General features: G+C 36.7%; 1 protein-coding gene across 1 annotated transcript in view; it reads right to left on the bottom strand.

Annotated features, from left to right (window-relative positions):
• Nucleotides 1-1,971: 1,971 nt before the first annotated feature.
• The window catches only part of LOC120781499 (nucleoside diphosphate-linked moiety X motif 19-like), a gene marked incomplete at its 5' end in the record, with an annotated part of 74,735 nt that continues 64,385 nt past the window's right edge, over nucleotides 1,972-12,321 (bottom strand). Inside the window, 2 exons of the mRNA XM_040113722.1 lie at nucleotides 1,972-2,388; nucleotides 2,444-2,651. Coding sequence (XP_039969656.1) covers nucleotides 2,201-2,388; nucleotides 2,444-2,651 — 396 coding nt within the window. The remainder of the gene's footprint in view (nucleotides 2,389-2,443; nucleotides 2,652-12,321) is intronic.

Here is a 12,321-nt window from a genome sequence, read left to right as displayed (position 1 = left end):
TGATCAGCCATCTAACCTAACCTATATAATTATTTAAGTATGGAAATTTAAATTCCCTACACTTCAATTAATTGCTTTAGAAATTAATCATTCGATTAAAATAATATATATTTATTTATGTAAGAAGTCCAACAAAAAAACAAAAACATTTTTTTTTTTTTAATTTTTTAAGGCAGCTTTCCCTTGAACCCCATCGATATTATACGTTTATATGATTATATTTTCTATTGCATCGATCTGTGAAGAAAATAAATAAGAATTTTAATTAAAGGAAACATTGCTACATTCGACTGGTAACTGGCGAATGACACGTGTGATGCTTTGCCCCAAAGCCTGAATGGAAGCGGGATTGTCCGTATAGGCTTTAGACTGTACATATTCCCACACGAAAAAGTTTAACGGTGATCTTGGTGGCCAATCGACCGGCCAAAAAGGTAAAATTATCTACAGACCGAAATGGTTTCTCAATAAATCCATTGATTAATGCCATGTGTGGGAACTGGCGCCGTTTCACCGAGATCACGAGCTTCAATTTCAGGCATCAAATAGTTGGTTATCATGGCGATATAACAGTCGTCATTGACGATAACGTTCTTACCTGCATCATTTTTGTAGAAATATGGACCGACGATTCAACAGTTCACAAACCACACCAAACTTTTTTTTTTTGATGAAATGGTAGTCAATGAATCTCCTCAACCTGCTCTTCGTCTAAAATGCGGCAAATTTTGCTTGTTTACGTACACGTTGAGCTAGAAATGTGCCTCATCGCTGACCCAAATTTGGCTCGAAATTGTGGGATCTTCTTGGAACTTTTCAAGAGCCCATAGAGCGAAGCGATGTCGCTTGAAGACGTCAGGCGGCGCTAGTCCTTTCACAAGCTGTATTTTGAACGCTTTCAATTTAATATTTCGACGTAAAATATGCCAAATCGTTCCTTACGTTAGTCCGAGTTGTTGCGAACGGCGCTGAATCGACTCTCAACTGCGTACAAGGTGTGTTCCGAATAGTACGCTTAGTAGGTAGGCTGTGTTGACTATGAGTTGAGCGAAGCGCTCGAAACACATTCTTTACAGAAAGTGAATTTTCGTAATAAACTGAATAATTTGTAAACGTATAAAACTGAACAAAAATAACGTGAGGGCAATAAAAAAACATAAAAAAAGGCTATTAAAAAAATTACCTCTACTTGGATCACCCGTTATGAATTAATAAATTTAAACGAAAGTTATATATTGAATTCAAGTTAGTTTTACACTATTTTATACCACCAAATGAATAAATAAACTTTTTTAATAAGTTGTTTCCCACAAATGTATAGAAAGGTGAAAATTTGTTTGGCTCGTGGACAAAAATGTCGAAATTGGAAGAGGCAAGCTACAACTTGGAAACAGTAAAAAGAAACTATGGAAGTGTTTCGAACAAAAAATACAGTACTCATTGCCTGGTAATGAAATTACATTTAAATTAATTAATTTAATTTAAATTCACTAGACTTACCTGGAATGCCACCACTATAATTCTGCTTCGAAATTTAAATGCCCCTGAAATTTTGTAATGGCACGAGATTAGTTCTAAAAAAATCATGGGCAACATTCTTGAAGCCACTATTTTGAGTGGAAAATTTCAAGGTGAAGTTGGATACCAATGATTCCTTCAGATTCACCTATACCATTCAAACGTTTAACATTCAACTATGCCTATAGTGGGGGCCAAACTATGACAATTTGTGGCTTTGATTTAGAAAATCCGTGTTTCTCTCACGGTCAATTATATCTTGCATGTTTGTTTACACGCCTCAAGGATTAACTAAAAATATTGGACATAAAATGGCATTACGATAAACTAAATTTATGTAAATTATAAAATCTATATGTTATAATATTATATAAAATAGTGTGAGTGTAAGTTTCTTCACCTTTAATAAAAACGACTTCAAAGTTTTACTAAACACAGCTTTTATTATATATTTCATATTTTATTTTATATTTCATTTCACTCATACAGTATACACATGACAGATATATGTACATTATACTACATTGCAATAACTTTTTAATAATAAATTTTATCAAAACGGTCCAGATTGTTACAGCTTATTGAAATTCGGATTAAAGAAGTGTGTACAAGACAACGTCTGTCGGGTCCGCTAGTACATATAGTATGTATATATGTATGTGCCCAAAAAAATATATACTTGTTAAAGCTTAGATTTGTCGAATATATCTAATCGGCTATTGCTTGACGAAAAATTTTTTTGAATAACGGTTTCGTGCATATTAAAACTAACTATTCGATGCAGATTATTTGCCATACATTTTAGTTGATTGCTGGAGTAGTTTAGTGTATTTGATGGACTATTCTGTTCGGAGGGGTACAGATCGTCACCTTATTAAAAAACTATTATTATTAATAATGAATTTTTGAATAAAAAATTTCTCACCGGGCAGGACTCCAATCATAGCATCTGAACATTTATAATAAAACGGTGCAAGTAGTTCTTTTCCTTGTCTGCTACGATAACTAGCGTAATTTGTTAAGTTTTGCAGCTGTGTAAATTTGGAAAGCCGTGAAAGTTCATACATTTGGGGAGGTGGCAACCATATTTTTTGGTATTTGTGAAGATCCAAATATTCTGAAGCAGTTTTCCACTACGAAATGAAAATAACATCATATTAATAGAAATATAATGTGGTATTGTTAAATAAGTGGGATAAATTTTAAAATAAAGTCCCCAGAATTGGGGGTTAAAAGGATATCCATATTAAGAAAATATGTATATATATACAGTGCTTGTCCGAAAAGTAATAAGACTGATTTTCTTTCGGTGCGACTGTACTTCGGAGCGTGCGCGTACCGACTGGATTCGGTAGAGGGAGTTCCTAGCTAACGAACAAGCGACTGGTCAGTTATTTCCGAGCACCTGAAGAGTCAGTCCTCAAGAGACTCAAACGAAGAGTCAATCGAGTCCGACAAGACATCGCAGCCGATTGGAAGTTGCCCCACGACAACGCCCCGGCTCACACCGCCTTTCTTGTGAACAGCTCCCTAACTAAGGCCGGCATCGCAGCGCTTCCGCAGCCGCCCTACAGCCCAGATGTGGCCCCGGACTTTTTTTGTTTCCTTGCCTGAAAAGGCTGATGAAATGCAAGCATTTTGAGACGACAGAAAGGATCCAAGCAGCATGCATCTCGGCTCTCAAGGCCAAGAATGCCTTCCGTGATGCCTTTAATGCTTTTTTTTAAAGATTTGTAACGAATTTTTAAATCGACTCAGTCCTATTACTTTCCAGACAAACCCTGTATATAGTTGAGCTATCTACTCTTAAAGTCCAAATTTTCAACTATTTAAAGAGCGTGTTTCTTTGATTTATAATGAATTTTACACTTATAATGGGTATATTCGTCGAAAAAGTTTTTTCGTATTTCTAATCAAACTTCAACTTATTTTTTTTTTTTCGACAGAAGAGCGCATCTATGGTAGCTGCCCCCGCCATGGTGCCAAAATCGCGCTTGGTGACTTTATCCCCAGGGTAGGAAAAGAAGGTATCTTTGGCATAACGGTCGGTAAGTTCAGGCTTCATGATAAAACATCCCCAAAATGGGTTGAGACTGGAGCCTCCAACCTCCAGAAGTGCTCTCGTGACTGATGCCCAGAGGATACTAAAATTGTGAAAAGAACACTTCTCAAAAATGCTAAATGGCAGTATAAACCTAACACCAGAAGATGGTGAACCCGATTCCCCAGTCGATGACGATGGAGCAGACGTTCCATTACCCGACCTTGAAGAAGTTCGAATAGCAATTACCCGTCTGAAAAACTACAAATGAGCAGGTCCGATTGCTTGCCGGCTGTGCTTTTCAAATACGGCAGCGAAGAATTGATAAGGAGCATTCATCAACTTCCTTGTAGAATATGGTCGGACGAGAGCATAGCTGACGATTGGAATTTAAGTGTGCTCTGTGAAAAGGGAATCGAGACACACCACCCCGTCGTCAATTTCGAAGCAGTTTTTGATATCACGAAAAGGAGCTGTCTTTATACCGCGATGTTTGATTTTGCAAAAACTAATTCGGCTGTGTAAACTGACGTTGAGCAATACCAAAAGCTTCATCAGGATCGGGAAGGACCTCTCCGAGCAGTTCGATACCAAATGAGGTTTCAGACAAGGCGACTCTCTATCATGCGACTTCTGTAATCTACTTCTGGAGAAAATAATTCGAGCTACATAACTAAATAGAGAAGATTCCATTTTCTATAAGAGTGTAAATCTGCTGGCGCACGCCCATGATATTGACACCCGCCAGTTCGATGAGATGACTGAAGGTGTGCGTACCCAAGTATTTAAGTCTTGACTTCCACCATGAATTTGTTTCTCCTGGACAAACCGTCAACGCCAAGTTGAAACCCTCAGGAGGCTAAAACAAAGGGTCAATCAGGTCCGACAAGATATCGCAGTCAATTGGAAGTTACACCACGACAACGCACCGGCTCACACAACCTTTCCTGTGAACACATACCTAACCAAGGCCGGCATCCCAAAACTTCCGCAGCCGCCCTACAGCTCAGTTGTGGCCGCCGGACTTTGAAAAGCCGATAAAAGGCAAGCATTTTGAGGCGACAGAGGGGATCCAAGCAAAATAAGCCTTTTTTGAAAGTTTTTAAAGAATTCTAACGATTAGTTTAATAAACTTTTTAAATCGTCTCAGTCCTACTACTTTCCGTACAAACCCTGTAATGGGCTTGACTATAGTGTCATAGAGCTAGAGAACCACTTTCGGAGAGAGACCCCATTTTTTGCCAATGGCTTCTTCGACGAATTTATTAAAATTGACTACCTAAATTCGGAGTCAGTGGCCTCAACTTTAAGAGCGCTACGTCCAAATTATGGTCGTCATAATCGTCCTGTGAGATAAACAATTGAGCGTATAGTAGAAAAATTTGAATTCACAGGCACAGTACAAATAGCGCATAAATTGAGGAAGATCCAAATCGGTCTGTCACACGTCGTTCTCAAACGTTGGGCATATCTATCATGTCGTTGTGGCGCATTTTGCCAATAGATCTTGGACTACATCCTGCAAACTGACGCAAGAACTGACGCCACTTGATCACCAGAATCGTCATATGTTCTTTAATTGGGCTGAGCAACAACTTGAAAATGATTCGGATTTTCATCGGAAAATCATCTTCAGGGATCAGGCTCATTTCTGGCTGAATGGCTTCGTCAATAAGCAAAATATGAGTTATTGGTCAGTCAGCAATCCACATGTACTCCATGAGCCACCATTGCATCCCGAAAAACCTACAGTTTGGTGCGGTTTATGTTCCGCAAACGTGCCCGTAGTGGCCATGCAAAAGAAGTCGAGTTCCATACATAATGTCCATAATAATCCAAACCGTTCTTGTTTTATTAAAACAAATTTTTGTGGCGCTCTTATTAAAAAAATAAAAAAAATATCGCTTACTTCGAGAAGAACAAATAAAAGTCAAATTTTAACACTTTTGACACATTTGCATAGTCCTCAAAAAATCAAAAATTTCTATAAAATATGTATATCAGACCCTTCCTTCACAGTGATATTTTTAGGCAAATATTATGCATAACTTTTATTTTCTGTCCTTGGTAAAAAAGGATGGAGTCATGTGTAGAAGTTCACGAAAGTGAGGAAAGTTCTATCATTGCCACTCACATGGGAGTGCCACAAACGATTCATTTACATATGGCTCAAGCCGCTCACGACTTCCGGTTTCAGACCAAATATCCTCTGAGTAGCCACAAAACATCCGTTTGAAGGCAAGCTAAAGCAAGAAGGCGAAACATTCCCTCCACAGGGTTGTGCGATTCCTTACTTGGGAAGGTGTCGCTACCCAGCTGCTTGATGTCCTCACTAAAGTAAAGGCTGACATCACCTCCGTCCAAGAAATGCGATAGACGGGCCAGGACTGAGGCGAGTAGGCGTTTACTACATTGGCCATATAAAGATGCGCGAATTCGGTGTGACACTCGTGGTGCTCAATCCGCATCAAAGCGAAGTTCTTCTACATAGCGCTGATTTGCGCCCACGCCCCGACGGAAGAGAAGGACCATGGGACTAAAGATGGCTTCTATGAGCGTTTGGAGCCTATCTATGGGAGCTGCCCCCGCCACGATGTCAAAATCGTGCTTGGCGACTTTAACGCCAAGATGGGTAAAGAAACTATCTTTGGCAAAATTCACCAAGCTACCTGGCTGTCTCCGGATTGAAAGACCACAACTAGATCGAACATGTTGTGATAGACGGACAGCTCCAGTGCTTTAGACGTGTATTCGCTTCGAGGTCCTAACATCGACTCGAACCACGTCAACAAACACAAGGAAGGTTCGACGTCGAGAAGCTGCAATCATAACAGACAGCCGAACGATTTTATACTCGACTTGAGCTCTTGTGGGACGGTATTTCAAGCTCCTTACGTACAGCTGCAACCAAAAATTCGGAAAATGCAAAAGAACATCTGGTACCATGAGGAGTGCCGCGTCGCAGTGGAGAGAACCTCAATCAACCAAATGCTCAAAAATTTTGCAAAAAAATGCTGTGACTAACAGTAGGTTTCAAGACCAGAGCATACTAAAATTATGGAGGGCAAACTTCTCCAGCCTGCTGAATGGCAGTGAAAGTATAACGCCAAGAGAATACGAACCGGATTCCTCAATCGATTACGATGGAGCAGACATTCCATTGTCCGACCATTTAGAAATTCGAATAGCAATTACCTGTCTGAAGAACAACAAAGAGACCGGCCGAGCTCTTCAAACACGGCGGTGAAGAACTGATAAAGAGTATGCATCAGCTTCTTTGTTAAATATTTTCAGATGAAAGTATGCCCAACGATTGGAATTTAAGTGTGCTCTGCCTAATCCACAAAAATGAAAACCCCACAATCTGCGCCCACTTCCGTGGGATAAGTCTCCTCAACATCGCATATAAGGTTCTATCGAGCGTATTGTGTAAAAGATTAAAGCCCACCGTCAACAAACTGATTGGACCTTATCAGTGAGGCTTTAGATCTGGAAAATCTACAACCGACTAGATATTCACCATGCGCCAAATCTTGGAAAAGACCCGTGAAAAGAGAGTCTACACTAGGGTGCTTCAAAAAAATTTTTTGAATTTTTTTTTCAACTCTTACCCACTTAAATGTTAGTGATTGACAAACAAAAAAAATTGTCCCTCAAGCCGGGCACTGTAGCTTAACTCTAAGGGGACGCTATTTTTTTTTAGGTTCGCATACATTTAACATAGGAATTTTCGTTTTTTCATTCAAACTAAAATTTTACCAACAAATTTTCGTTTCTCAAAAATAACCATCACACACACAAGACACATTCTTCATATTGATTTATACTTCACCGAAAGAAACCTTGTATTAACAGTTATTGATAAATTTTCAAAGTATGTTCAGACTAAAATTTTAAAATCCAGAGCAATAGAAAATGTAAAGGAACCTCTTCGTAACCTTTAATCCAATTTGACGTCCTAGAAGCAATAGTTATCAACAGTAAAACAAGTCTCAATTCCGCATCATTTAGCTTCATACTCGAAGATATTCTTAGTACTCAAAAATTAAAATTAAGCTCCGTTAACGGACCAATCGAACGATTCCATTCCACATTGACATAAATAATACTCTACCTAAAAGCCGAATGTAGCCTATTATCATTCCCTGAAATCCTAGACAGATCAGTTTACGAACATAATTTTACGATACACTTAACAACAGGTAGGGAAACGATAGAAGTATTTTTGGAAAAATGTTAGTACAGACCCCAGTCAATTTGAACAAGCTAGACAAGGAAATATTGACAAATTGAAAGAAAACAAAAATAAAGACATAATCCAATATATGTAATAAAAAACACACAGCTCTGAGGACATATGCAAATACCAGGAGATGTTGTATTTATAAAAATTAGTGAACGTTTAGGTTCAAAGATATCACCAAAATACTCGTATAAAAAAGAAATAGTTCAAGAAAATAGAAACACAACAATTCTGACAGTATTCGGTAAAATAGTTGGTTTTTCAATCATATAATTCAGCAACTCCTTAAAGGATGTTACCCATATCCCATCCTCAGACACGAAACCAACCATAAAAATAATAAAGAATAACAACAAAAATGTCATAAAAGACTTGCAAAGAAAAATAAGTAAAATTAAAAACAAATTTTTAACGCTATATAAAAAGGAAGGTAAAATAGCTTTAGAGAAAAGAAATAAAGTAAAAAAATTATTATTAATTAAATGGTAAAAATTCCACCAACAACTAATGTAACACTTAAGAAAATATTATTGTCACCAATTAGTAAGAAAACACCATTGTAATAAATATTGAATTTAATGAAACTTTTAAAATAAATAATTTAATATAGGAAATCCGAAAATCTGATGAGTCGACGTTGCGAGTTTTCGAGAGAAAAGTTCTGCGAAAGATTTATGGTCCTTTACGCATTGGCCACGGCGAATATCGCATTGACATAGTTCAGCGAATTAAGAGACAGCGGCTACGCTGGCTAGGTCATGTCATCCGAATGGACGAAAACACTCCACCTCTGAAAGTATTCGACGCAGAACCCGCCGGTGGTGAAGAACCTGGCCCAATTGGAATATCCAATTGGCGACACGTAGCGAAAGAGACTGGCGCGCTGTTGTTAACTCGGCTATAATCGCGTAAGCTGTGTCCACGCCAATAAAGAAGAAGAAATTCGAAAATCACATAACAAGTAATAAGGAATCTATATGTAATATAAATAATTTGATAGACCAATGGGAAGATAAATGCACAACCAGATTAATAAATAGTTTAAATCCAAGTCGTCCGATGACGACAGGTCACAACATATCCAACATACAAGGAATAAAACCATGAGTAACCTTCTTTAATAACCAAAAATTTTACGGTGCAATGCAAAGCCATACCTCCAGTTTAGCAGTTAAAGCTTAGTACGCAGCTCTCAAGAAATGTAAAAACTTCATATAAAAAAACGCTTAAGAAACGGTCAAGAAACTTTCCTGCGATAAATTTACTTGTGCTAGTACGCAGCTCTCAAGAAATCTAGTACTAATTTTTGATACTTTTTTCAGTAAAATGTGAATATGGCAAACCTGGTTTTGCGAAGAAACATCAAATCAACAATTGTTTCTTGAAGGAAATTCGAAGTAATCGTCAAATTCATCCTAAATTAGTTGAAATCATTATTATGAAGTATATTCCATTTTGAAATGTTGTATAAAACCTACCAATCATCAACAACATTTCTTAAATCTCAATGAAAATATTTATGTTACCATACACATACACACATACATATTACGCACAAAGTTTGTTTTCTTTGTTTATTCTCTCTTGCTCTTCTAATGTAGATCATTCACAATGCGTAACCAGCTGTCAAAATTACTTGAGAAATAATGTATTTTTTTTCTTGAGCAATTACTTGAGAGCTGCGTACCAACCTTAAATTCAGAAGGAGAAACACGGAACTATATGTCGATCAATCAGGGTTATGAGGTTAATACGGATCATTCTCCAATCTATTCAACCTATAGCGAAACAGTCTCCTTTAAAGAAAAACAACGGCCTTGTGCAATAATCTAAATTTTGTCCTACCGTGTTTTTGGATTTTGCAAAATCGTTCGCTTAAGTTTGTTACATACGACTGCTTACGAAATTGAAACTGATTTTACCGAAACAGCATTATGATATCATAAAATCATATTTATCATGTCGCTACTTCCGCGTTAAACAAGGAGACATGTATTCTATTCTTAGGGAAAAATAAGCAGGAGTTCCACAAGGTAGTGTTTTGGGCCCTCTTTTATTCGCGGTCATGCGTTAGTAGACTGCAATTATAAGAAAGCCACATTTGTAGACGATACCGCGTTGCTTGCGGTTGGTATTGGTGAACACGGGTCAACTATTAATTTCTAAAAGGCTGTAGTTAAAGTTCTACAAAAGTTCATGTAGAAAACAAATGGAAACAGCAAGACATTCGATTAAAAAATATTTATTGGTTAATTGGTAACAAATACTCCGACCGATATGGAGCTGTGGTGACCAACTCTAAGGATGTTCTAACGCAAATAACACAGTACAACAGCTAATCTGGGGGGTGAGAAATTCCAAGTCAGGGTGATGGTACTAGGTCAGCATAGTAAAACCCTCAAAGGGTTTGGCGTTCGTATGTGTCAGTTTTTTTTATGACCTTTTAAATTTCACAGTACAACAGCTAATCTGGGGGATGAGAAATTCCAAGTCAGGGTGATGGTACTAGGTCAGTATAGTAAAACCCTCAAAGGGTTTGGCGTTCGTATTTGTCAGTTTTTTTTATGACCATCACCCTGACTAGGAATTTCTCACCCCCCAGACAATAATCCCAAAAATGTTCCACAGGGTAATAAGAAAGTCATTCAACAATTTCAAAACAAAGTACTAAGACAAACTGTTAAAGCGCCTTGGTATTGTAGATCTGCTGATATAGAGCATGTTGTAGGCTTAAGCTCGGTTAACGCTGTATATTATTGTATATAAAGTAATAATAATTATTAAAAATTCCTTTTGCTCAATATCTCAAAATTGTATTTATTCCAAACTACCAAAATGGCGGCTATGTGGAATAAAATAATTAGGCAACCAACACACAAAAAAGAGAACATATCCTGTTCATAAAGATATGAACATGAAAGTTTTGTAACCTTAAGATAGAATTATATATACAAAATTATATTTTTGACACAACTACATTAATAAATAAAAATATACATGTAAACAATAAATTAAATAAAAAGTATATACAGTCCACTAAATGTCAAGTGCAATGGTAAGCAACAAAATTGTAATATGAGACTTGCTCATAAAAATGTGAAAATCATTGCACATAAAAGAAAACTCATAAATTAGAGTATACATAATACTAATATTAAAATACAAAATATACATACTCGAAATATTAATGCACACATGCAACAGATAAGAAAGTATCAAGCGTGTGTACGTATGTGTATAAGTGCGTTAGATGCACTAATCTAAAAAACTATAAAATACCAATGCGTTGGTATCTCAAAAATGCAATAAAAATATAATACATATTTACACATGTGTATGCACACTAAGCATACACACATATACATATATACATAGTTAAGAAATTAGAATTAAGAAATGTATTGAGGGAAGAAATTTTAATAAAGAAAACCAGAGTCAAAAGTGAACTCTCACAGTACAGACTTAAGCAAGGACTGTCTTAATCTGTACATTTGGTCCTTCGATCCTCTTTTTGAAAAAGAATCGAGCAAGTGCAAGTACTAGAAGCCTCTTAAAAGAAAAAGAGCATTACTTAGCCACGTAAAAATAAATGTAAGCCGGAATAGCAAAGACTACCCGCTTTTATAAAAATTACTTTTAGTAAAAGTTAAAAAAATTTTTTAAAAGCGTCCTTGTGGCTATAACAACAAGAACAGTGCAAAAAAAAAAATATATATATATGTATACAAAACCATCTATAAAGAAGCAAATATGAAGTATTTGCTAACACGACAGAAGGAGTTGGGAGATCTAGCTGCGTTGGAGGAGCAGAAAATCCTGAGCGGAAAAATAAGAAAGGCTTCATGTCTGGAATATATGGATCATATTCAGACTGTTATGAAAGAGTTTAATGCAAATCATAATAAAATAATGGCTAAGAAGAGTCAAGAAGCTGAGGAATACATTGCGAAGAACTACTTCGAGCATGTAATGCAAACAATGGAGAATTCTATTCAGAATTTAAGAATTCAAAGTACTGCCGAAGGTGTTTCAGCAGTAAGCAGCATGTGGCAAATAGAATCTACGCCACAAACTATTCAGGTCGCACCACCTGAAGCCGCGTCTGGCGTTGAAAGAAAATATCAACGTCGAGCAAAAATGCTCAAAAGCACGATGGATGAAATACGAAGAAATGCATTGGATTCTCTCGAGCAAATGAGAGAATTCAAAACCAAGCTTCAAATACAATTTGAAAATGTTGAAGAATCATATTTTGAAACTCAAAATATCAAATTAGTTGAAACAACTAAAGAATCTATAGAGGAACAAATAGATGTATTTCGTCAAGAATACAAAATCATCATCGAAAGGATAACGGAGAAATTAAATAATTATAATTCACCAAAAACAATGTATTCCAATATAAAACTGCAGGAAATTAAAATTCCGATGTTTTACGGTGAAATGAAACAATGGTCGTCATTCCACGATCTTTTTAAAAGTTTGGTGCATGATTCGAAGCACTTTACAGAAGTGGAAA

The sequence above is a fragment of the Bactrocera tryoni genome, unplaced genomic scaffold, assembly GCF_016617805.1.
Source record: "Bactrocera tryoni isolate S06 unplaced genomic scaffold, CSIRO_BtryS06_freeze2 scaffold_7, whole genome shotgun sequence".
Lineage (NCBI taxonomy): Eukaryota > Metazoa > Arthropoda > Insecta > Diptera > Tephritidae > Bactrocera > Bactrocera tryoni.
This window is presented reverse-complemented; position numbering and strand designations above follow the sequence as displayed.